The following is a 26,246-nucleotide window of genomic DNA, read 5'->3' as shown; positions in this document are numbered from 1 at the left end:
GGGCTTGGCTCTTTGTCGTGGGTTGGGCTCAGGTGTGCTGTGTTCATTCTGGGACCCAGGCCAGAGGGGCAGCAGCTACCTGGGGGATTCTCCTCTCATGGTGTTGGCAGAGGCATGAGAGGGTGCTTGCTTCACATCTAGTAACGTCTCGTTGGCCACAGCAAGTCTACACAACAGAGCCCGAAGCCCAGAAGCCAGTAAGACATTTTCCCTAAAGTGAAGCCAAAGCAAGTCACATGGCCAAACCCTACATCCAGAGCATGGGGAAAGGAGGAGGCAGGGAGTGAATATTTTTTAACAGTAATCTAATTTAACACCCCATTTCTGCCTAATGAAACTGGGCAGACGGCAAAAGAAACCAGGCTTTGGAAATGAAAGGCCTGGGTTTGTATCAAGGCTTCATGTCCTACTGTCTGAGGACCTCCAATACAGTTTATTCTCCAAATACTTCACCCACTCCACACGTACGCACTGAGAATCTACTCTGTGTACGAATACCATGCCAGACCCTGAGCCGGACCGGTGAATAAATCAGTTACATCCCTGCTCTCCTGGTGGTATGAATGAAGCTCTCAGCCCTCTCTGAATGCCACCTCTCTCATCCACAAAGTGGGGAGAAATAACCTGACAATGCACAAGAAGATGGTGGGAAGCAGGTAGCCAGTTATTAGTGCATATATAAGTACACATACACACATATACTAATCAGTACATATGTGGTACAGTTGTAAGTGGAGAAAGCACTATGTGGAACACCATTTCTTCCATGATGCCCAGGCTAGCGAATCCTGTAGGAAGTGATCATTCACCCATCTGAATCCTTAAAACAAATTACCATGTGGCTAAAAGCTCATCCAACAAATGAGAATTTACTGAGGTCCACCTTGTGCCAGGTAGGCCTACCTGGCCCAAACCCCCTTGCCCTCACAGGTACTAACTCCTAGAAGGAAGACAGGTGTCTTCTTCCTGCATTCCTACAGCACCCAGCCCAGCATGCCCAGGTGAGCCGTACCCATCCATGCCCAAGACTCCAGAACCTCCTCCGTCACTCTCATGATTTCCTGGGAACAGCCTCAAAGACCGAGGTTTCCACCAAAGCCCCCCACTCACCCAGAAAGAAAAATGCAGTTAATCAAAGCAATCTGGACTTTCTTTCCATTCCCACCACCCCTCCACCCCCACCCCAGAGTGAGACCTCCCTAAGTGATTAAGTGTTACCATGAGGAGCTGGCATATTGACCTTGTCAGAAAGTGTGCTTTTGTGGTGTCTCATGGAACACAAACAGATTAAAGAGCCAACAGTGAGGCAGATTATCAGCAGAGACCAAGAGGAAAGAAAGCAACACAACCTCAAGATAAAAAAGCCCCTCTTAGTCTCAGTCAATAATCTGTAATCACACACAGACAGGGGCCAAGCATGTAACTAACAGTGCCTTCCCGGCAAAAATAATGCTAATTAAGTAGTTATAAAAATTATTGTTATTAGAAGCAGTATCGTTATTATTATAATAAATTAAATACTGGCTAGAAATTCAAAAGTCTGTCTTCAGGCTCTGATTCCTTCCACTTTTCATAGCCACTGGGGGTAGCTGGCAGTGGTTCCCCACGGCCCACAAGGGACACTGGGCTCCTCATCTTTGTATCAGGCGCCCTCCGGGCACTCCCACCAGCCTGCTTTCCAAACACTCACTCATGCAACAGTTTCTGAGCACGTATTCTGCCCCTCACACTGGTAGATGGGCCGTAATTCGACTTTTCCAGCCCTTCCTCCCTCCAATTCCCTAACAGAAACACTGGCCACGTGGTCCAGTCCCCTCAGGGCCCTTCAGATTCACAGCTCTGTTTCCACCTCTTCCAGGGAGTCCTCCCTGACTGATCCAGGTATCCCTGGGAACATGTTCTTTCTCTCTGCTGGCCACTATACACATATGGCTGTGTACTTTTTGCCCATACTCCATCACCTTAGTACATTTATATCTTACCGACTCACCTATACAGGGACCACAGCCCATGCCTAAAACAGCATTACACAGTAGTTGGTGTTGAACAAATAGTTGCTGACTGGCACCACTGCGGACGTAATTCAACACAAACCAACACACGCTTCCTCTGCGGCGGCTGGGATGGGGAAAGATCACCTCCCCTGGGCCGGGCGCGGGGAGAGGCAGGAGGGCGTCCACACAGTGGCCGGCCCGGGCTCAGCAGGAAGCAGCGGGCAGCCAGGCCCTGCAGTAGCGGCTATGCTTTCCATAACCAGACTGCCTGCCGTGGACGTGTGCCGTCCGCATCTCATACATCAGCAGTGTGAACTGCTGAGGAAGACAGCAAAGCGTGAACCAACAGAACGCCATTCCAATCCTGGCAGGTACGTGATACAACCCAGAGATGCTGCTAGCACTGGTCCTGACAGAGAGCTTTCCAGAGGAGCTTCTCTGCTGGACCCGCAATGTCTGTACTTTTACCATCTAAACTTGCTCCCTCCCCAGCCTCCCCTAATTTCAGCTAACAGCACTGGACCCAAATGTGCAAGCGTGCACCCGGCTTTTTCTCTCTCCACGAGCAGTTCATCGGATGCATTGTCACTTCCACCTCCAAAACTGAGCCAAACTCACCTTCCCCTGCTCCCAGCAGGTCCAAGACACCATTATCTCTCAGTTACATCCACGTGGTCTCCCAGCTTCCTCTGCTCTTGCCCCAAGGAGAGCCCATTCTGCACACCATAGCCCCGACTGTCTTTTATATATGAAAGCAAACAGGACTGCACCTGCCTCAAATCAATAGTTTCAACCGTTGGAAGAAACTCCAAACACTTTCCTAGATTCGGTAGGCCTGGCAAGATCTCACCCCACCTCCTCTCTGCTCCATCTCCTGACAGCCGTGACATGCAGGGCTCTGGTCACAGCATTCTTCCTGTTCCTTAAATGAGCCTCAGGGCCTTGGCATCTGCTGTTCCTTCTGCCCAGAATGGGCTTTCCCCAGGCATCCATGGCTGGCTCTTCCTCACCCTCCTGGATTCAGCTAGAAAGGCACCTTCTCCCCAAAGCCCAAGAAAACAGCAGCTGCTCCTCTCCCGTTCCCCGCCCCACCCCTGCCCCTGCACCCTGGTCTCTCCCTAGCTTATTGCCTTTTCTCCCCCTATGCCCCTTATCACACTCTGAAACCATTCACTCATTCGTTCATTCATTCATTCATTCATAAATCCTCTCAAATAAAAGTTTCATGTAGGACAAGAACCTTTTCTGTCTCCTTTGCCACTATCTTTTCAGCATCTATAACAGTGCCCAGCACATAGTAATGCTGGGATGCTCATCGTGACTGTTTTCCAATGTGCATCATAAGGACAGATGGGGGGAAAGAGTAACTTCACAGTGGAGAAATCTGACAAACACTGTCTCGGCCAGCTGGTCAAGATCAGTATCAACAGTGGTAAGTCAGGTTGATAGTGTGTGCTCTTGATATGATAGGATGGAAATGGTGCTTTATCTCTGGTCTTCCTCCCTTGAATGCATAACATCTAATAATAAGAAAAACATCAAAGTAAGATGGGGTGTCCCAATTGAGGGACACATATCTGGTGAATACTCCATGTCAAGGTCATTGAAAACAAGAGAAGTCTGAGAAGCTGTCAGAGCCAAGAGAAGTAAAAGGAAAGATGACAGTAAATGTAATACGACATCTTGAATGGGATCCTAGAACAGAAAATAGACAGTAGGGGAACACTGAGGAGATCTGAAGGAAGGATGGGCTTTCGTTCATAACAATGCATCAGTATCAGTGCATTCATCATGAGAAATGTACCATATTAATGTTGGATCTCAATAAAAGGGCAAACCGGGTACTATCTTCTCAATAATTTTACAAATCAAAAACTTCTCTAAAATTTAAAAATTTTATTTAAAAACACATGAGGTAGGGGTGCCTGGGTGAATCAGTCGGTTAAGCATCCGACTTCAGCTCAGGTGATGATCTTATAGTTACTGAGTTTGAGCCCTGTGATGGGCTCTGTGCTGACAGCTTGGAGCCTGGAGCCTGCTTTGGATTCCGTGTCTCCCTCTCTCTCTGCCCCTCCTCTCCCTCTCTCTCTCTCTCTCTCTCTCTCTCAAAAATAAATAAAACATTTAAAAAAAATTTTAAAAACCACTTGAGGTGACTGTACATAAGATATTTTCGTGTAAAGATGTTTCGTGTCTTTCTGTAAGAATTCACTGAGCACAGACTGCAGCAATGATGTCAGAAAAGAGAGGAGGCCCTGGAGTCTGTTAAGCAGTCTAGGGCTACTGCTGTGCGCTCGTCCACCACATGCTCTGAAAGGCTGTCAAGGCAGACTTCAGCTCTCCCCTAACTGAACTTCCAGTGGTTCAAAAAGAGGACAGTAGGGGTCAATGAAGAAAAATAACCAATCCCGCCTTCTCTGAGGGTGAATCACATTTTTCTACTACTCTTAAGTCAATCCAGCCCTAAGCACTGCTTTGGCTTAACAACCAGCTCCTATCCTAGATGGGGGTTCAAGTGCCACCCACAGTGAAGCTGGGCCAACACAAAACTCTCTCCCAAGGGGTCAAATGGTATGGTACAGACTACAAATGGCACAGATGTTCGGAGAGGACTGACTGTGGGAGCTGGGGCAATCAAGGAAGCCTTCCTGGAGGAAGGGCCAGGCTAGATCTGGAAGAAGAAACAGGATTTAGAGAGAGACAAGAGGAAGACGAGAGTGCACTCTGGGCAGAGGTCACAGCATAAGCAGAGCTAGGCGTCCAGGTCCACCTGTGGGGAGCAGTCTCATGAGGGCTGTGGTGCCCCCCAGGAGAACCATGGAAGAGGAAGTTGGTAAGTTGAGCCCCACCGGACCAGAAAAAAAACCTGAAATCCTCCTAGACTTTTAAGGCCAGGAATCAACACCTCCTCCTTCCTTAAATGCCTTGGCTGCAGTAAGCCCTCCCTCCTCAGCCCTGCCGCAGCTCTCATACTTGGCTTGTTCTTCCTTTTCACATGCTGTTTACATTCTTGTCCTGTCTTTCCCAACTACCTGTAAGCCTCCTGGGGCAAGGTCCTTTTCTACCTGCTCTAGAGGGTCCTGCACAGAGTGATGGCTCAAAGAAATATCTGGTGAATGAATAAAAGGAAGAGAGCATTAATGATGGGTTACAGTCTAAACCACCAGGACTCTACCCCTCATACACCTGTGAGGTGTGCGGACAGTCCACTCTAGATAGAAATGATGACATCTACACCAGCCCCTCCCCCTGCACTGCTTTCCTGTAGCACTCACCCTGCCTTGACCTTGTTTCTTGTCTGTCACCTTCAGTCATTCAACAAACATTAGCTGGACACCTACCATGTCCTAGGTGCTACGGATATAGACAACACAAAGATCTCTACTCTCATGGGATCGACATTCCAGTGATCAGGTGAAGGGCAAAAAAACAAATAAGAAAGTAAAATATAGGGACACCAATTGGTGACAGGTGCTATTGGAGGAAAAAGGGAAGGACAGGGAGTTCAAGGGAATGATTTGAAATTTTGAATAGGGTGGTCACAGGAAGACCTCATTCAAGCAAAGGCCTGAGGGAGGTAGGGGCAGGCATTTTTTTTTCTTTTATGATCACTGATCTATGCCTAGTACCTAGAGCAGGTACCTGGCATGCAGCGGGCATGGGAGAATGAGTATGTTGTGAAGGTTAATTCATTTTTTAATTAAAGTTTTCTCTTTTATTTTGAGATACTATAGATTCACATGCAGTTCTAAGAAAGAATACCCCTCACCCAAGTTCCCCCAATGGTGCCATGTTACACATGACCATAGTACAATAGTACATAACCTTACACTACATCTTTCACATGACCATTGTATAATATCAAATCCACTGAAATTGACTCTGAGGCAATCTACTGATGTGATTCCAATGTCACCAGTAGGACATGTACTTATTTGCATAAATGTGTGTGGCATATTCAGCATTATGCAATTTTAAGGATTAATCCGTTTTTAATGTGCAATTAGGAGGCCACTGGAAGTGTCCAGAGTCGAAGGAAAATGGGGTGGAACATAAGAATGGCCTGAATAGAAAAGCAGATGAAGCAGGAACCCAGCGGAGGGCCAGGTTCCAGCAGACATTGGAAAGGAGAGCAAATGAGGAAGGGGCTAATCAGGAGGTCTCTGGGAGTCTACGTTAGACAGAACAGAAGTACCAGTCCTGGAAAGAGGACTGGAGAGCTAGAGGGTTCTAGAGGAGGAGAGAAGGCAGATGTCCTGGCTCAGCTTGGGTCTGCTATGTGGTCTTGGGCAAGTCAATTCACATCGCTGGGCTCATGTTCCTCACTGGTACAGGAGTGACAATGGTCACCTGTCCCACTTGCTCTAAGGTCAAAGAGAGATGAAAAGGTAGCCCTGTGCAAAGCAAAAGTGCTAGACCAACTGCCAAAACCAGAAAGGACTCAACCCAACGGCCCAGACTGCCTGTGGTCTCCCAACTAGAATGACTGGCTCGCCTTCCCAAAGATAAAAATGCAGAATTTAGGTCAGCACACACAGAGAATCTCTCTTTGTTTATAAGAGACCGAGGATGTATTCCTATTAAATGCCTTTAAATCTCAGCGATGATGAGAGACCCAAGGCTGTTTACCACTTTGGATATTTACTTTTCTCATATACAAATCAGCTCGGGTGCCGTCAGAGCTGACGGCACCTCACAGGGCAGGCCTCTGACATCCTGCTCTTCCCCAGTGCCCACACATGGTTTGAATTTATTGGTTTTAGCAGCTTTCATTTATATTGTGTGAGGATCACGGAATGGCCAGCAAACAGAAGCTGTGCTCTGTGCCCTGGAAAAGACACGGACGTGTGAGGAAGGAGGGTGGGGGGGCCGGGAAGATCCCTCCAATCCCAGGAAAATCAGCTCCCACCCACAGGGTGGCCCAGTGGAAGCACTTAGGCCCCTGTGGGAATGAAGGGCCAGTGGGAAACCACAGCCCCACCAGGAGATGGTTGTAACACGAGGGCGAGAAGGCGCTCAGTAGTCACGGCTGCTCAGAGCCAAATGCCTGGGTGCCACAGTGGGAAATGCAGGCCACTGCCTAGATGTTTAACCTCCTGGAACCAAACATCTGGAAATCTGGGAACAATGTGGGGTGCGGTTAGGGACTTTCTGCTTTCCACCCGGATACTCAGGCGATGATGTGTAGATACAGCCAGTAATTTTACAGCTACACACAGATCCCTGAGTGCATACTTGGAGCCAGGCCCTTGGCAAACCTCATCTAATGATGAGGCTCCTGCCCTCAAAGAACTTCAGTCTCTGGAGGAGACAGACATATAAATATATAAAAGACAATAAAATTAAAAATGCCCTTTCCCAGTGAGGTCAGAGCTGGTTTAGAAAGTGGCTTTGCGGTTTATGGTTTACCAAGCACTCTCACACCCTCTAAGGGCTGTCTGTGAGGGGAGGGAGCTGCCTGAGCTCATGCTGCTGGACTCCCAATCCAGTGCTCTCACTATCTAAGGGCTGTGTATAGACCACAGATCCCTCCACCCCCCACTTCTGCTTGGGGAGCATTCAGGAACCACTTGCCTCACCCCACCCCAGGGGAACAGGTGGACTCCCCCAGGTCAGCCATTAAAAGGGTCACATGAAATGCAGGGACATGTTGTCCTATACTAAGTACTTTAGAAATGGTGGTCAGGGTCTCAGGCTCCCCCCACAAAAGACCCTGTAATATATAGCTACCGCTGGTCTCATTCAGCTGCCAGACTACTTTCAGGATCTAGTTCTAAGAGAAAACATCTCTAAGTTCCTATTCCAGAAGCTGAGAGTCCTCCTCGGGCCCAGCAGTGAGAACATCCTGGATCCGATGAGACAAAAGAACCTCATATGGCAGCTCCTTCCTCAAGCCAAGGGATCTGAGAATTCCCAGGCAGACTTGGGTGAGACCCTCCAGTCCAATGAATGAATGAATTGCAAAGTATGGGACTGGGGGACAATGGCCCCCCAGCACACCTGGATCAAGCCCAAACTTCTCAACTGGTTTGTGAGGCCTCCACGAGGTGGTCCGTGAGCCTCTATGGCCAATTCCCTAGTCTCCCATACCTCCCGTAAACATTTTCCACATGTGAGTGAGGACAGTCCCTCAGTTGGGATCAGCGTCTCCATCAAGCCCCCACCCCGTACTTGCTGCTCCTCCTGAACCCGGGATGCCCATTTGTCCTTCAATACTGAGCTCAGGCGACGTTACACTAAAGCCAAGCCAGGTCTGATAAGGAGGGGGTCTGTCTAGCATCTATACATGGAGCATCTTCACCAGCAAAGACAGTTCCTGGACAGCAAGGATGCAGTCCTCTCCACCCTGGTAGCATCTGTAGAGCCTCCAGAGTACCCGAGCCCCTGCAAAGGCCTGCCACCATGGGGTTGGAGGCTCAGCGTCAGTGCTCAACAATGACACACAAGTAGGTGCTGACATTCTGTCTAGCTACTGTTGCACACTGAATGGGGACCCCACAGGACTGGAGGCTGGGGTGGCCCTCTCACATTTCCTGCTCCCCCATCCACACTAGGGAGCCCCACAGAGAAGGGTCCCACACATGGGTGACGTTACAAACATACAGCTTCCTCTTCTGTTGGGCCCTCAGCCTGCCCTGCCATCCCCTCACCTGCCAATGTCAGTTTCTGCTCTCAGTCCTCAGCACGGCCTCTCTCCTCCCTCTAGGTCCTGGCCAACGGACTGACCAGCTCACCCTCTCTTCCCAGAGCAGAAATCTTAAGTCCCTGCCCCCCCCCACCAAAATTTTATACCTCTAGTCTCAGAAAAAGAACCCCCCCCCCCCGACTATCACACTCCAGTTCCTTTTCATTAGATGCAGAGGGGTTGAGAGCACAGGCTCTGAAGACAGATTTCCCGGGTTTGAATTCTAGATCTTCCATCCACCGGCTGTGTTGCCACAGGTAAATGAATTAAGCTGTCTGTGTCTGTTTCCTCACCTGCAAAATGGGGCTGGAACACAGTACAACCTGACAGATGGTCATGGGGGATGGATGAGGCAGTGCCTGTCAAGGCCTCAGACCCATTCCTGGCATTCGGCAGTGAGGCACCTCTCTCCTCATGTCTCCTCACCCTTCCCTTCCCCACCAGCCCCACATTCATCTCTGAACCCCAGAGCCTGCACCTGAGCCTGGCACAGTGTCATTCCCAGCAGTGCTTGTCAAACAAACAAACGAAGGAATGGATGAAAGGATGAACAGTTTCATAATAACTAAAGAGCCTAAATGTCCATCAACTGACGAATGGATAAAGAAATTGTGGTTTATATACACAATGGAATACTACGTGGCAGTGAGAAAGAATGAAATATGGCCTTTTGTAGCAACGTGGATGGAACTGGAGAGCGTTATGCTAAGTGAAATAAGTCATACAGAGAAGGACAGATTCCATATGTTTTCACTCCTATGTGGATCCTGAGAAACTTAACAGAAGACCATGGGGGAGGGGAAGAAAAAAAAAATGGTTAGAGAGGGAGGGAGCCAAAACATAAGAGACTCTTAAAAACTGAGAACAAACTGAGGGTTGATGGGGGGTGAGAGGGAGGGGAGGGTGGGTGATGGGTATTGAGGAGGGCACCTGTTGGGATGAGCACTGGGTGTTGTATGGAAACCAATTTGACAATAAATTTCATAATAAAAAAAAATCAATTCGTTAAGTACTTACAGGGTACAGGTATCCCCCGCTTTTTGAAAATTCACTTTACGCCAATTTGCTTTTACAAAAGACCTACATTAGTACCTGTTTTCGCCAACCGAAAGAAATCCGAAGAGGATTTCTTTATGAAAAGGGGCGTCAAGTGAAAATAGCATGCAGTGTTTGTTTTGCAGTGAGCCATTAGAGAGGCAGCAAGCACTCAAGCCACCTTAGCTTCAAACTGTGTCTGTGAGCATCGGTGCTGTATGTCGATTTATTTCGTGCACCCATCAGCAAGATGCATCCTAAGGTATCAGAAAAGCTTGAGAGATTATATTCTGGGTTTGGGAATGCTCACAAACTTTTCCATATAAATTAATGGTAATTGCTTCTTTGCTTTACACTGTAGGCACTCTCCCTTGTTGGATGGCAGGACAAACCCATATTTCTCTCTGGGAGAAAGAAAAGAGGAAAAACACCTGCACCCTGAGTACTACTAGGAACATAGAGCACTTAGGGGCTAATAAAGTCCTTCCCAGGCTGTATCTCGTGATTCTCCCCAGGACTCTGGAGTTGCTGCTAGTAACATTCACCCCATTCACAATGGAGGGAAAGGACCCTTAGGTGGGGAATCTCCCCAGGTCATGGATCTAACCAGTGCCAGAGCTGGGCTTGGAGCCTAGGTCTCCAGCCCAAACGTTTAGATCCCTCCTTCTGATGTGTCCACACTCCAGGGAACAGTGAGAGATCACAGGGAAGCCGACCCAGGAAGAGTACAGTCAGACATTACACATCACCAGATGGTCAGCAAAGAAATGATCACGCTCTGGGTGGTCGGGTCACATGGTTTCAATCAGGTCAACCAAGCATACCCATCCCTGCTCGGTGCCTGAGAGACTGAGGGATCAAGAACCATCTTCTCTACGGAATGGGTTTCACCTCAAGACACAAACAGTGTGAAAATGAGCCAATCACAATAATTAAAATGACCACAACTCCAACTGCCCCAGCTAACATTCACCACCTCCTACTGAGTGCCAGGCGCTCAGCTAGGTGGTTTATATGCATTACCTCATTTAGTCTTCACAACACGTTGGGTGGGCGGGGAATACTGTGAACTCCATTTTTTCAGATGTGAAAACACACCCCAGTCATCTAGCCAAAGTAATGGAGTGGGAATTCCAACTCCAGTCCAGTCTCTCTGCTCGTCTATCAGAAGATCTAAGTAGAAATCCTGGTTCCACCATTTTGCACAAAGTACTTAGCTTCAATTTCCTCAAAATTGGAGAAAATAATACTTGCCTTTCAGGATTGTTTTAGGAGTTTACTGTGATAAATTAGAGGCCCAGCACATATTAGGCACTAAATAACAATGGCTCTCTTGGGATCTTGATTAGGAAAAGGAAGGAAAAAGTCAGTGGAGGGAGGAGTAGAAACACTTTTCTTTGCATACCCGCTGCATGTTCCCATCCTGGCACTTTCGCTTAAGGGTCTCCTTCCCCTGCATGGCTTTTTCCACTCCCATCTCCAGGGCCCTGATCCTGTTTAATCTGCATCGTCTCCATCAAAAATCCTGCACTCCTTTCTCACCCACCGTCCGGCCAAAACTCTACTGATGGAATCAAAATAATATAAAATCACCTGCAAGACAACCAGCACGCCTAAACCCGGGAGCTATGTCTCGCTGGGTCAATGAAACATCTCAGTCAAGGTCAAGCACAATGACCAAGCATCATTAGCACTGAGGTCCTGAAGTGTCTCAGTTAACCCTTTCTGTGACCAATCCACAGCTCTTCAAGCTTTCTCAGCCCCAGTAGAGTGTCTCCTGCTGGAAAATGTCTCCTAAGCCAATGGATGTTTACAGCCACCCAGCTGGAGATGGAGGGGGAGGGGAGCACTGGAAGTCCAAAATCGGAGGCAAGGGCAGGAAACTGAAGTAGGCCCCTAGTAGGTGTCCTCGTGGGGGAGGGGAGGAAGGGCGGTAATGCAGGTAAAAGACTGGAAATTGCAAAGCGCGGCGCAAATGGTTGAATTACCACTGCCAATGACGCTCTTGTCTTGTCTCAACCTCAAGGCTGAGCAGTTCAAGAAATGGAAACCCTGTGTGCTAAGCCAGAGAGATTTCCAAAAGGCTTTCTCTGCCGCATCTTCCTTTTCAAAAAGGGCTTTAAAATGGGACGGAGGTTTGAATTACCAACGGTCTAGCAGGCGCGTTAAGTCCCTAGGAGATAAAACTGGCCAGGAAGCTTTAAATAACCTTAATAGGGAGGAAGCAGGTAAGTCCCTTAAACAGAAGCAGCGGAAACAAAAAAGGCCTCGCCTTTTATCTTTGCCCTGCGGCTTCCCGGGCAGGGGGCGGGCGCGGCTCGCCCGGAGGTGCCGGTGCCACCCGCTGCGGTGGCCCTGCAGGCCAAGGGGCGGGCGTGGTGGCGCCCGGACCCACCCTCCTCCGCCCTTCCCGCGCTCCCGCGCTTTTAGGAAACTGGCACTTGCGCTCCCGGAATCGTCCCGAGAGGTGGCCGCGGGACCGGGCAAAGCGGGCCCGGCTGGGTCCTGGCCCCGAGGGGCGCCGGGGTGCGGCCGAGGTGGGCATACCTCAGGCAGGCTGTTTCACTCGGCCTCGTGTGACCACAGCCCACGCAGAAGGGCCATGCTGCACTGCAGACAGCCCCAGACACACAGCCAGCGCCTGCCCCCCGGCCCCGTGTAGGCCCCGCCCGTCTCCAGAGCCTAGCACCCCAAATGCCCGCCTGCTGACTTTTTACTCCTTCAGATCTAGGCTCCTCCAGGAAGCCTTCCCAGGTCTGCCCAGGACTGAGAACTGCGCAGTCTTCTGTGTTCCCCACACCGCCTTACCTGCCCTGGCCTCCCTGAACCTCCTCCCCCTACACCTCCTCCCCACTCAGAAAGCAAGCAGCCGGCGTTGGGGGGGGGGGGGGGGGGGCGGGGGGGGGGGGACAGCATCATCATTCTTGCTCACATTTCGATCTCCAGCACATACCCCCATGTCTGGCACAAAGTGGGAACTACAAAGCATTTCTTGAAAAATTGTGTAATGATGTTAATTTAAAAATCCAATAATAAGCATGAGCTAGTGTTTACAAAGAACAGGTTTTGTGTCTGGTATGGCACTACAGTGCTTTACACCAATCCACAAATCCTCACAGCAGCTGGATGAAGTTGACTGATGAGGAGACTGAGGCACAGAAAGGTCATGTAACTAGTCCAAGGTTACTGACACTCTCTAGAAGTACAGTGATCCTGGACCCTGCAGGAGCCCTGAGCTGTCCTGGGCCAATGCCTGGAAGCTTTGCAGTGGCGGGGGTTCCTGAGCCCAGTCTGTGCCATATACATAAAGACTAATTCTTGTTTCTAAAGGCAGAATCAGACCAGGATGTTCCTCTGAATGAGGGAGGTGGGGAGAAAGCTTTACACAAAAAAAGCACAGGCTCACAACTTAAGAGCAAATGAAAAGTAAATTTTAAGGCTTCCCCTTGCCCTTCCGACCCAATGGCAAGAAAAGAGTGAGCCCGGAGAATAAAGGGTGTCAAGGTTTCAGCACACAGGGCAGAGGGATATTTGCACTGCCTGCAGGGGAGGGAGGTAGTGGTCAGGTACTGATCTGAAAGCTGGCAGACCCCCCCTCCCCCCACTGGGAAACAACCTCGCCTAGTGAGGGGGGAACACAGACTATCACAGGTGCCTCCACCGCAGACACTGCACACGTTCTAAGGTCCCAGGCTGTCGCCGGGGATGGCCCAGGGCTCTGACTTGCACAGGCCTGGTCTGGCGACCTGGCTCTTTTCAAGAGTAGTCAGGCACTCAGGGCAGCACAGGTGCAACTCACCCACTGTTAGAGACTGAATGTGTCCCCCTCATCCCCAATTCATATGCTGAAGCCCTAACTCTCACAATGATGGTATTTGGAGATGGAGATTTTATGAGATAATTAGGTTTAGAAGAGGCCATGAAGGTGGGGTCCTCGTGACAGGATTAGCGCCCTTATGAAGAGACACGGAAAGCTATCTCTTTCCCACTTTCCAACTCAATTCATCTCTCTCTCTCTCTCTCTCACTCACTCTCTCTTTTCACCTTTCCCACCCTAATCTCGGACTTCTAGCCTCCAGAACTATCAGAAAATAAATTTCTGTTGTATGAGCCGCTCTGTCTATGGTAGTTTGGTATTACAGCAGTCAGCAGACTAAGACATCCACCAATCCTTTTAAAACACAATGTTATTTTGCAATATATACAAATATTGAATCAGTACATTGTATACCTGAATGTGACGTCAATCATACCTCAATAATAAATAAATAAATAAATAAATAAATAAATTAATTAATTAAATAAGACCCGCAATGCTGAAAGCTTTGGATTTAGGTCCATCACTGCACCCAAATTCAAACTGCTGAGTTATGATCAGGTCTCATCTGCCCATAGGGTACAGTCCAACCTGGTGACCAAGGATAAAAGTCTGGCTATACAGCGGCATCTAAAGAGTCCAGACTTTTAAAATGACTGCCCTCAGGAATCCTTACCACTTCAGAGGAGTGTGAGTTAGCCAAACAATAAAAACTGGGAAGGGCTCTCAGGTAGGGACTGGCACAAGGAAATGTATGGAGGCACGACCAAGGACTGTGCCTGCGGGAGGGAAGGAGGAAGAACTAGAACAGGTCAGCATCATTGGGGCCCAAAACCAAAGCAGCAAGTCAGGGGTTAAATTAAACACGTTGAAATGAAAATAAAGCAGGAGGGTGGTGAGTGAGCCTGCAGAGATTCACGGGTGCTCTGGGTGGTAAAGAAGAGGGAAAAAGGAGGCCTTTGTTTGCAAATAACAGATGAGAAAGAGAAGACAACAAAGTGTTCCAGGATGGAGAGAGAAATCCAACAGGGCCCATGGATGTCACAGCGTCCTAACCAAATGAGCCAGCAACAGTGCACTTATCTGCTGCGACAGGCAGGACGTCTGAGGGCTTTCTGTGCATACAGAGGCCAAGATGTGGCCCCTTTTTAGCATCCAGAGCTGCCAATACCCCAGCCACAGAACACATCACAAAGCCCCAACTTTAAAACTGGAGCACATTCCACCTAAGTTTGTAATCAACTGTGAACATATCTGGAGCTAGATTTTGAATCAGGGTCTATTGGGAAAGAAAAGAAAAGACTATCTCAGTCATTTTTATAATATTAGGTAAAATACAGAAGCACTGAAAGAATATCATAAAATGTCATAAAAACAATTCCACTGGGGTGCCTGGGTGGCTCAGTCGGTTAAGCAACTGACTTAGGCTCAGGTCATCATCTCATGGTTCGTGGGTTGGAGCCCCGCATCAGGCTCTGTGCTGACAGCTCGGAGCCTGGAGCCTGCTTCGGATTCTGTGTCTCCCTCTCTCTGTCCCTCCCCCACTTGTGCGCGTGCTCTCTCTCTCTCTCTCAAAAATAAATAAAATGTAAAAAAAAAAATTAAAAAAAAAATTCCACAGAGGGAAAGAACATATGTGGCTGGGCCATCAGGGAAAGCAGGGACCAAGTCTTCCCAAGCAGATTAGATTTAGGCGCATTCTGGGAAGACTTCCTGGAGGAGGCACAGCTTTGAGCTGAGCCTTGGAAATCTCCTAGGATTCAGAAATAGAAGAGAAAGGAAGGAAATTCCTGGAGAGGGAGGGGGCTCAGCAAAGCAACAGCGTTTCCAAGCTTGGGGCAACAGTTCTGTGTTCCAGCGGATATATTGCGCAGATTTAAAAGGATCCTGGAGGAGCTGCTCGGCGAGTCGGCTTGGCAGCCGCTTAGCACAACCGAAGGCTGGGCCACCAGCTGCCTGTGGATTAAGTAGGCGGACAGAGAGCCAGCGATGGGGGATAAAAGGAGTGAAGTGGATACTACTTAGAGGCAAACTCAGGAGGGAAGAAGGGCGGCGGCCTGGCCTGCCAGCCGCCGCGCTCCTCACATTCTTCAGTTTCCTCCCGAGGAAAGCTGCATTACCAGGCGACCTCTTCCTAGCTTTGAGAGATGTGCAAATGGGAACTATTAACAAAGGCACACTCCCATTTTTATCTCTGTCACAAAGTGCTTCCCTGCTCAGGCTCTCTCCCTTTGGCCTGAGATGGGCTGGCGGGTCGTCGGAACAAGATCAACGTGTTTGCCGATGGGGCTTTTTGGAATTCTTGAGGACTGGTCCCTTCCGACTCCAAGATTTTAAAAGTCTGTGTCTATGAGCTGAAAATTCTTCAAAGCTAAGAGGCTAGAATTTCATGATGTGAAGATTCTTCGAGTCGAAAAATGCATCTGAGCCTAATGTTCTAAGATTTCACCATTCTTAGATTCCCTGAGCCTCTGAGTCCTGGCTTATGATTCGAAGAGTGTGGAAGTGTGGAAGACTTCATGCTGTGAGCTTCTGATTCTGAGACTAGAATATTTCATGACATCGTGGTCACCTCTGGCTTTATGGCCTCCTTCTCCTTTGATGGCCGTACCTAAGCCATCCTGTGTGTCTGCTTCTGAGTTTGTTTTCCTCCCCCCATATGTTGGAAAAATATATTCAATATTAAAGTCTGAGTTAACCAGGTCAGAGAGAGGGAATAGAGACTGTGGAGCCAGCAGGGGTTCTTTGCAAACAGCTCTCGGTGCACACAAAGAATCTGAGAATACACATGCCTAGGGGTCAATGCTGGGGTTCCCCAGAGGGTCTCCCATACCATGCGACAGACATTTGCTGAACAGCTCCCAACCACAGGGCTCCTGTGAGAGACACAGAGGGCAGGGCAGCCTACAGAAGCACGGGGTGGAGGCGGGGCCAGGAGAACCTTGTTTCTCAGTCTAGGATCTGGAGTTACATGGTGCAGACAAGGCCAACTTGCCCTGATCCGATATTGACTGAGGGGTTCGCACTCTCTGGAGTAAACTTCTGGGGACAAGAAGGCTCAGCATGGTCCGGAGGCGAAGGGAGGTGTCTGTTCCCTTCACTCTGGGGAGGGCACGTAGATCTGACAGGAGGCCATGAGCAGGGACCAGTGCTATGGCTCCAGGGGCCACAGTGGGTGCTGCTGTGGCTGCCATGGAGGCCCAGGGAGGGTGGCAGGGCTTGAGAATGGCCATTTCTGGAGGATGGGAAATGAGAGCCGGGTGCTGAAAGATGGGGGCATACAACAGGAAGAGAAAGGAAAGACAGAGTCTGAGGGTGGAGAATCAGGTCACAGGAGGGACTGATGCACGAGATCCATGCCTGGGTTGCTATGGCTGCAAAATAGGACTAATAATAGCCACTCTCCCTGGTGGGGCAGCGAACCCTCTGCAGGTAAAAACTAGGCCATTCCCAGGTCTGCCCCCAGCACTGCACTGGCCCAACACAGTAGGGCATTCTGGCTGAATGAGGAAGCGAGTGAGGGAGAGGAACCCTAATGAAGGAGAGGCTCCAAGACCGTGCAGGTGTCCAGGGGCTGTGCCACGGCAGGCTGCGCTCTCTGCTCCACAGACTGGCAGTGGGAGGCAGTAGGATTACCCACTGGAACCAACAGGCTTCCAGAGAATTAGGTATCAGCAGCGGCCTGCCGAAGACCAGACTGTCAGCCCTTTCCAGGCTCAAAATCTCAGGGTGGCCCAGGGCCTTTAAGATACGGGGGTCATAGATGAGCACCACAGAAGTCAGAACTGGGTCGACCCTGGAAATCATCCAGCTAACACTCGAGGGACAGAGGGAGCAATCGAGGCCCAGAGAAGGTAAGAACTAGCCCAAAGTCACAGGTAAGGTAGGAATGGGGTCAGGGCTAGGGTCTGCTTGTGAACTACCTACCCACTTGATGTCGACATTTTGTGTCCCTGTAGGAATGCACTATTAAAGCTATTAGAGCTATTAAAGTTCAAGGAGGAGGTTCTTCACTGTGGCTTACACAGTCTCCATTCATTCATTCATTCATTCATTCATTCATTCATTCCACAGTGCTGGATGGCAGAAGGGAAACAGGGATGGTCATATGGTGGTTTCTCTAGTTATACAGTCTCCATTCATTCATTCATTCATTCCCCGAATATTTATTGAGCACCTAATAATACGTGCTGGCCCCTCAGGATATATATACAGGCACTGTGACTAAAAGGAGACGTTTCTTTATTTAACTGTGCTGGCTTAGCCAATGTTAGGGGCCCATCATTCCAAGGAAGCAACTGGTACCCAGAATGTCTTTGGCAACTCCTATTTTAGAATCACCTTCAGATCCAACTTACAAGTCAAATCAATTTCAGCACTTTTCAATGATCTCTATCATATTTTATTTCATTTCATTTTTTTAGCAAAAAAAGATGATCTCCAACTCCAACACACGCGCGCGCACACGCACGTCACCAGATAATGTCATCTCACTATTAAGAACAAAAATGAATTCATCTTTATGTCTGAAAAGCTGGGGCTTTAGCGTCAGACACACCTGAGTTGGAATCCTGGTTCCACTGGCCTAGCTGTGTAATCACAGCCACGCGACAACTTTTTTATTGTCTGTAACAGATATGATGATATGACTTGTCACATCTCTGTGAGGATTAAAGGCGAGGTCGTTGTGAGGTTTTATGCAGTGCCCTGTGTGGAGACAGAGCTCAATCAGTGATGGTTTTGTGGTTTCTAACTCCCCACTGAGGGGGCTGCAGTATTTTACAAACATTTTGGATGCCCTCAGTGGCTGTGCCCAAGTGCTCAAGCTTTACACACATTGAGTGGCTAACATTGGCATGTTTGTTAAAACGCGGCGAAGTACAGAATGGTGGCAGGGTCCTTGCTATATTATTCCTCGGGAAGTACAGGACTTCAAGGTATTCTCAGCCAGTGACTCCACCAGTCTGGGTGGGGGAGGACTGACGCCCCCTAGAGGGAGAAGGGCGTCTCCTAATCAGGTCAGCTGTTGGTGGCAGCCAGTGCCAGTCCCGGGAGGCAGCCAACAGAGCCGATTGAAATCTGCAGGTCCCAAGATTGTCACAAGATCTTGGCTCAAGGCTCAGGCATCCCCAGGTCCCTGAGGACAGGGGCCGCCACCATCTCACTCCAGCTTTGCGTTGTTCTACAAGGGATGGACAGTGGACACGGCTGATGGGAAAAGGTGCCAACAGAGCAGAGATGAGGCTTCCCATGCAACCTTCCTCTCCCCCTGTCCTGGAGCCAGCCTGAACAGTTTTCCAAGCACAGAACCTACATCGAGGTAGTCATTTTATACTCTCTCTAACCTCCCACAAGGAGTGTCTTCTCATATCCTCACAAAACCAGCTCAATTGTGAAAGGCTGGTCACTACTGCCCCATTTGATAGATGGGAACACGAAGTTATACACAAGTCACTGGCTTTAGATTCAGAGCAGGGACTGAAACCTAGAAGTCTGCTCTCAGCCACTGTGTGAGCCGTCTGTAACACATCAGGGCCTTTAGCATCCTCTCACAAGCCCCACGGCCAAAGGAAATACCTTCTCTGTAATTATAAATTCTTCAAGAAGTAAAATTTTAAGCCCTCAGGTCCTAATGGAGAGAAAGAAACAGCAGAAAGGACTGAAGGAAGAATTGCAGGACAAGAAATACCTAGTCAACATGAACACTTCATTTAGGGGCAGGTAGAGTGGCTGTTCCTTATGAGCCACATGACCTTGGGCAGGTCATCCAGCCCTTCTGAATGCTCACCTGGGAGAGCACCCAACAAAATGGAAAAGCATGCCTCCTACGGGCAGGGTGCCTGGCACGTGGAATTGATTATAACTGTCGCTTGAAATGTCAGGACTGGAAAGGGCTTGAATAATGACCTAATCCCGGCATCTCATTTCACAGACAGGAAAAACAAGGCCTGGAGAGGGGAACGGACTTGCCCAAGGCCACGCCGCAAGCCCATGTTGATGCTGGGTCCCACACTCTCTGTTTATACAGAGATCAGAGACCAGAGACTTTTTCATTGGCTCCTCCCACCCATGGAGTCTGAAAATGTACGCTTTCTTTCTTCACTTAGCAAGGAAAAATGTGGTATTTCTGCCTAGAAGAAAATACAAACATTTGAGAAATACTAAAATTAAAACTAAAATCCCAGCGCTTCACAAAAAGGCTCTTTTAAGATTTCTTTTTCCCGCCTTCCTCTCTCCTTGTTCCCCCCCCCCACCACCAAATATTTTGCAATAACAGTAATGCTGAGAGGAAAGAAAAAATAAAAATCTGATGCACTTAACAGATATTTCGGTACAATAATGCATCACAGATGTTCATATCAAACTGTGCACGCGCACATACGATTTTACTGAGAAGGCTGTTCATTTCTGACTTTGGGGTTGAGGACCCTTAACACCCCCATCCACCCAGGCTCTGGAATCCCTCCTTTCCCAGTTAGCCCACAGCTGCCCACAGGGATGGAGGAGAGATTTCATCACCTCGCTCCAAAATGATAACAGGACAAATTGGCGAGGTTGGACGCTCTGGCAGGTGGTGAAGGGTGTACAGATTAGGGAACCAAGAGGAGTCCTGTTCTCTTTTGTTCTGGACTTGCTTCCTGCAGCCCTCTTGAGGAGCTGGACCCAAGAACAATTTTAAGAGCGGGCCCAGGCTGGTGATGGGGTGCGTGCATTTTTGAAACCAGAGATTTGAGTCCGTTTGATCTTCAAACATGGGCTTTGGAGACTGTCAGCGGGCTCCTTGCTGGCCGATAAATGGCTCTCAGGAACTTTTCCTAAAACATAACTTCACACACTTTCCAGCAAATGTTTTCAACCTACCAAAAGCCGTCATTTGGTTGAGCAGCAGTGTTTCCAGACGCCGAAGAAAGATAGTTTTGTTGTTTTAAGAGAGACAGATTAAAGCCAGGGGCTGTTTAACCAGAGGGTTTGTGTGCTCGCTCCAGCTCTCCTCGGATTCCTCTGTGGTCGGGTACAAAGAGGGTGCGGACAGTGATGCTGGACGCCCCACCTCCCCGGCCTAAAAAAGATATCCAGGCCAGACGTGAGGTCTCTGAACAGAGAGGCCTCCCACAAACCTGCCTCTAAAATGAGATGGGCGGTGAGCGCTAGGGAGCCCGATACAGATAATATCAGCTCCCGAGGCTGGCAAGGGAAAAGTCACTTCAGAGGGAGAGAGCCGGTATGTTCAGAGGATTCAGCGCCCGGGCCAGAGAATGCACAGGATTTTCCCCCGTGGAGAAGGAGTCAGGCGTAGTCAGAACCCTGCGGGGCGTGACTAACTGCCCCAATATTCCTGCCACCGGGGCCCTCTGGGTAAGGACTCCACAATTATGGGAGAGCCAGCAGGGGAACCGACAAACCCGCCTTTCATTTGGCCGGCAAATCAATCTGGCTTCTTACCTCCCCGGGGACAATATTGCATTTCCCCTGGAAAAACAAAGGCCAGAAGATCTCCAAAGGGGGATCAGTTTCTGCCGCTGTTTCCCTGGTGAAGAGTCTGCAACATCTCGGGAGCAGCAAGCAGGTCTGGTCCCAGTGGTGGAGTTTCTAGCCTGGCCAAATTATGAGGCTGTCTCCTTAATGGAGGAACACATCTTGGGGGCCACACCTCACCCAGGGCATTGGCCCATGCCTTGTTTTGGGGCCTCCTTGCAGGAGCCACCGGCCCTGACTCAGATCCCGGATCTCAGGATTGACAGCCTGTTCTCAAGGCACAGATGTGAACTCATTGTTCCCAGGGTCTCAGAGTTGAGTTTGGGGCCAGTGAGTTGCAAGTGACCTCTGCCCATGGAGATGGGGCTTTTCATGACATTTTGCTGGATCAGGTCTCTGGCAGCCAGAGACTTTAAACCTCCTAAGCTCTTCCCTTCTCCCTGCCCCCATTCTTGAGGTTCAGAAATCAGAACGGTCAACCTTTAAGTGAACACATTTCTCTGAAATTATTAACCCCAAAACTATCCTTGTTGACTTCCTCCAGGCCTAGGGAGGAGGTCCGAGGGCCGCCTAGAGCAATGCAAAGGCCTGGGTAATTCAGTAGTGTTTAACCTTCAACAGCAACAAGCCAGAGTCACACAGACACCAGGTCCACTGCACCTCCCCTGCCTGCAAAGCCGCAGGAACCATGACTCTTACTCTGCACATGCACGCTGCTGCCTGGGGGGGTGGTGCCCACACAACAGCTTCAGGACAGCCTCCTGTTCTGGAGACCCCAGAGCCTCGGGAAAGCTGGACGCAAACCCGCAACTCACTCTTTTTGTTTTCCTCACTCTGATGTTCCCGGGAAAATTCTTTCTGCTCAGGCAAGCACAGCAAGTGGGGAGTGTATATCCCCAACAGGTAGCACCACTGAGAGAGAAGCAAACACCCAAACGCTCATCCCTAACTCTAGCACACACCAGTTTGCCCTCAACCCACCCCGAAAGCAGCCAGAGAGCTGCCTCGCAGCCCGAAAGAGCCTCTCCCATTGGAAGAAGGCCAAGGCTCCGGCTACAGCAGGAGGAAGGCAATGGGAGAAGAGGACAAAGGGGCTGGCCGCTTCCGGGGGCCGGGGAAAGCCAAGTGCCTACCTGGGAGAAGTTGAGCCCATTAAGCGGGTGGCACTGCTCCTCTACCCGCTCCACGGCCCCGGTGCTCTTCCTCATCTTCTCGGCCTGCTGGGCCAGGTAGAGGTCCAGGACGGGCACACCTCGGGAGCGCACGTCAGTCTCCGTGAGCGAGTTCACCATGAGCATCACCCACACGGGCCTCTTGCGCTCCCAGTTGCCCGCGATGGCGTTAAACAGGTAGTCCGCGTACAGCCCCTTGCCCCGCTGTGCTGGTGTCATCCACGAGGGCATCATCAGCTTCACGTAGTCCAGGTGGCGCTTCAGACGCCAGTAGAGCTCCCGAGGCAGCACGTCCTGCAGGTTCTCCCCGTGTGGCAGCAGCTGGCAGCTGGCCAGGGCTGAGATGGTGTAGGGGTCCGTCAGGTCCAGTTCGAAGTAGACACGAGCGCTGGCCTGGAAGGCTGCCTTCGAGTTGTCCGGGATGAAGTCCCAGACGCGGGTGTAGGGGACGTGGATGGTGCCGAACAGGTAAGCAGGGGGGTCACGCCGAATAGTCCACAGGAAAGAGTTCAGCTCCCTCTGCTGCAGGGGAGGGGGGGAGGACAAGGCAGGCAGTGAGGCTAATGGCAGGGGAGTAAACCAGGGGTTGCACAGACAGAGGCAGGTGGAGGTGGGGTGGAAGGCAGAGGCCTACATGGGGCCATGGGAAAGAGCAAGGGCTGTGGAAGCTGAAAGACCCAGATTCAAAACCCGTCTAGCTGGATCATCTTAAGCATGCTGTTCCACTTCCCAAGACTCGGTTTCCCCATCTGTGAACTGGGGGTGAGAGCAGCTACCCCAGGGAGGATGAAAAGACACAGTATTGTGAGTAAGCCCTAAGAGCAGCACCAGGCACAGAGGAAGGAGACAACGAAGGAAGCTCTCTCGTTATGATTAGCTTTCCCCCTTGAGTGCCAAGGACTGCCACAGCACCTGAGAATATTCATGCTCAGCCAAGCCAAACCTTCACCGGTGGTGTTTCATGTGGAGGGTGGGGAAAGGGGGACCAAGAGTCCTGCTCTGGCAAGAAGGGAGGAAGTCATATAACTTTTAAACCCAACCATTAGAAGATACATGCCAAGAGCACTTTGAAAGCAGAACACCTATTAAAAATAGCACACCTATTTAAACAGCTACTTCCCATTCATTGGGGTGGATAAGGTTTTCTTGTTGGAGGGCAGGTCTGGGGTGTCGGCTACTCTGCTCCACTGCAGATGAGAAAGTGCTTTATAAGCTGCAGCCTAAGTAAAGTCACAAGGCCCTGATTTGGGAGGGGAAGATTCCCTAGAATTCATCCCAAGAAATGTGCTTCAGGCTCCTCCCCTAAAATGCTGTACCTGGCCTCCACCCCCCCACTCTCGGGCATCTTCTCAGACAGAAGCTCTGATCAGGAGTGTGCACAGGGGCAAAGAGGGGCATGGAGACAGGGATCCTTTCTCCAGATCTAGCTGAGGACCAGGGGTTAAGGGGCATGAGAAAGGGACTATCATTTCTCTCAGGCAGTCATTTCCCATCCAGAAAAGCCCCTGGACTGCCCACTGACCACCTGCAAACTTGAGGTCAACTCAAAACTTTTCTGCCTGCTTCTAGCACAAATGAAAAGTGTGTGATGGGGTGAGTGGGGGAATAGTACCTTTTTTTTTTTTTTTTTTTTTTTTCCGAACAACCAAAAATCGTGGATCCCAGCAGACTGGAGCTAGACTAGCTCTGACCTCCCCGTTCCCACACAAGTCAGGACAGCAGAGGTGCACCTTGCCCAAGGTCAACTAACTCCCTGCTAACTGGGCAGTGAGTGAGGACCCTATACAACCTCTTCCTAGTCACTGGCCTCCAATTAAGGGTTATTTTCCATGCATTAATTTACACTTTGAGGGAGGGATGCTGAGAGAAATCAAGGGATTCTGTAGTTGGGAAGGAAAATTAGGAGAACCAGTAATTATTCAACCCCCAAGGAGATATTAGGCCAGCTTGCCCTGGCACTTCCTTTTCCTCTCCTCTGGAATCTTCCCCCTTTTTGTGAAATGGGGCAGTTGGAGGATTGGGTGCCGGGGGCCTGGGCTGGAGAGGGAGAGAGAGGTGGGAACCAGCACCAGGGAGAAAGCTTGCTTTAGGTCAGAGTGGGAGGACAGGGGAGAGGGAAGCCTGTCTGTAAGGGGGACAGAGTGGGAATGGGAGAGCGTAAAGGTCTGATGTTAAGTCAGAGCAGAGTAGAGCAAGGAATGGGAGAAACACGGTCAGGAGTGGGCAGAGAGCAACCAGAAGGGTAAACAACGGATAAAGTAAGAAAGAAGCGAGTCAAAGGGGCACAGGGAGGAAACGTCCAAGCAGGACCGAAAGTCGAGGAGAGCCCGAGAGCGTCAGCGTGCGGAGAGGGAGCTGGAGAGGGAGCGCCCCATCTCGGCTCCCGGCACGGAGCTGGAGCCCGGGCGGCAGGAGGCAGGGAAGGGCGCCCGAGGCAGCGCCCGGCGGGCGGAGGTGGAGCGGGTGGGCTGAGCTGGGTGCGGAAGGCAGGACCCCCGAACCCTCGTCCCCACGGGCTGGAGTGGCCGGACGGCCGGGAGAGTGGCCGGGCAGGCGCTCGCTCACCGATCCGGGCGGCCGGCACTGTCCTCCGTCCGGGGGCTGCGGGCGGGCGCGGGCGGTGGCGAGGAGGGCGGCGAGCAGCGGCCCCGCCAGGGCGGCGTGCATCCTGCCGGGGCCCGCGGGGCGCGGGGACCCTCCCGGGCGGCGCCCTCTCAGCGGGGCGGAGAGCCCCCAGCTGGGCACGGAGGTTCCTCTGGGGCGCGGGGCTCCAGCGGCGGGATGCTGGGAGCCCTCTGGGGCGGGGCGGGGTGTCCCTGCCGGACCCGGGGGTCCCTCTGGGGCGGGGCTCCGTCTGCTGGAAGAGGGGGACCCTCTGGGGCGGGCCCCTCCCCAGGCGCGCAGCCCCGTTGGCGCAGCCCGGGGTTCTGAGAGCGCGCGGGTCCTGGGGCGCGCCGACGTCCCGGAGCTGCGTCGCGGTCCAGGGGCGCGCGGGGTCCCGGGGCGGTACCGGGCTCCCAGGGCGCGCGGGGTCCCGAGTTACGCGGGCAGCTGGGCGCGCAAGGGTCCCAGGGGTGCGCGGCGCTCCAGGGGGCGCGCGGTGGGACAAGTGCGGCGGCGGGCGCGGCGGGGCGGGGGTCAGGTCTGGGGCGCCCGGCTGCCCCAGAGCCGGGCTCAGAGGGGCGGCGGGCGGCCGCGCGGCCGCTGCCCGGGCTCCGCCATGCTGCTCCGCGGCCGGGAGGGAGGGAGGGAGGAGGGCGGGAGAGCGGCGCGGAGCCGGGCCGGGCGGGGGGCTGGGGCCGCCGGGGCGGGGGGAGGGGAGGACCCGGCGCGGGGGGCGGGGGGCCGGGGCCGCGCCGGGCCGCGCCGGGCCGGGCCGGGCCGCAGGGAGTCGGGGCGAGCTCCGCGCCCGGGCGCGGCGAGGCGGGGTCTGATGGGCATGGCAGGCGCTCGCTCGCTCCTCTCTCGCTCCCTCGCTCGCTCCCTCACACACGCGCGGAGGGAGGCGAAGCCCGCAGCAGCCACTTCCCCACTTTCCAAACTTCCCAGCGCAACTTTTTCCTCTCCTCCCCTGCCCGTGCCTCCTCCTCCCCCATCGCTCCCCCTTCCCCTGGCCCGCTCCCCGCCGGCCCTAGCTTCGGTGCGCGGCCGCCAGGGGGCGCCCGGGCCGAGGCCCCGCTCGGCCAAACTCTGTGGGATCTTCTGTGGACAGGGACTAGGCTAGGGGACGAATTCCGGGGACCTGGGCCAGCATCGCCCAAAGCATCTGATGCGCAGGTCGCGGAGGGAGTTAACAGCGAAAGAAGCAGGGGTGGGCAGGCACTCCCAGACTGGCTGGGAAGGCAGCACTCAAAGGAAATCCAGGGAACCTGGTAATTACAACTTTGTATCATACAGTGCCTGGCTAACACTGGCATGTGCTTAGTACGTGCCCTGCAGACACCAGGTGAACTAAAACAAAACAGAACAGCAAAGTAATCTTCCTCACAATCCCTTGGCACCTCCATTTGAACAATCTTCTCCCATTAACTTCCTTGGACCCACATAGGATCCCTGTAAATGGCCAG

At 51.5% G+C, this 26,246-nt stretch overlaps 1 protein-coding gene across 2 annotated transcripts in view; it reads right to left on the bottom strand.

Moving 5' to 3' along the window:
• TRABD2B (TraB domain containing 2B) overlaps positions 1 to 25,122 on the bottom strand; it is a 217,316-nt gene extending 192,194 nt beyond the window's left edge. For both annotated transcript variants that reach the window (XR_008419645.1, XM_019449366.2), the window contains exons 1-2: positions 24,745 to 25,122; positions 22,141 to 22,701 (exon numbers count right to left, since the gene is read on the bottom strand). Coding sequence is in view for 1 of the 2 variants with exons in the window: in XM_019449366.2 (XP_019304911.1) it covers positions 22,141 to 22,701; positions 24,745 to 24,846 (663 nt within the window). In the remaining variant the exon portion in view is untranslated. The remainder of the gene's footprint in view (positions 1 to 22,140; positions 22,702 to 24,744) is intronic.
• Positions 25,123 to 26,246: the final 1,124 nt, after the last annotated feature.

This window comes from Panthera pardus, unplaced genomic scaffold, assembly GCF_024362965.1.
Source record: "Panthera pardus isolate Hobbes unplaced genomic scaffold, ASM2436296v1 HiC_scaffold_11, whole genome shotgun sequence".
NCBI lineage: Eukaryota > Metazoa > Chordata > Mammalia > Carnivora > Felidae > Panthera > Panthera pardus.
The sequence above is the reverse complement of the archived record's forward strand: the minus strand, read 5'-3'. Positions and strand labels throughout refer to the sequence as shown.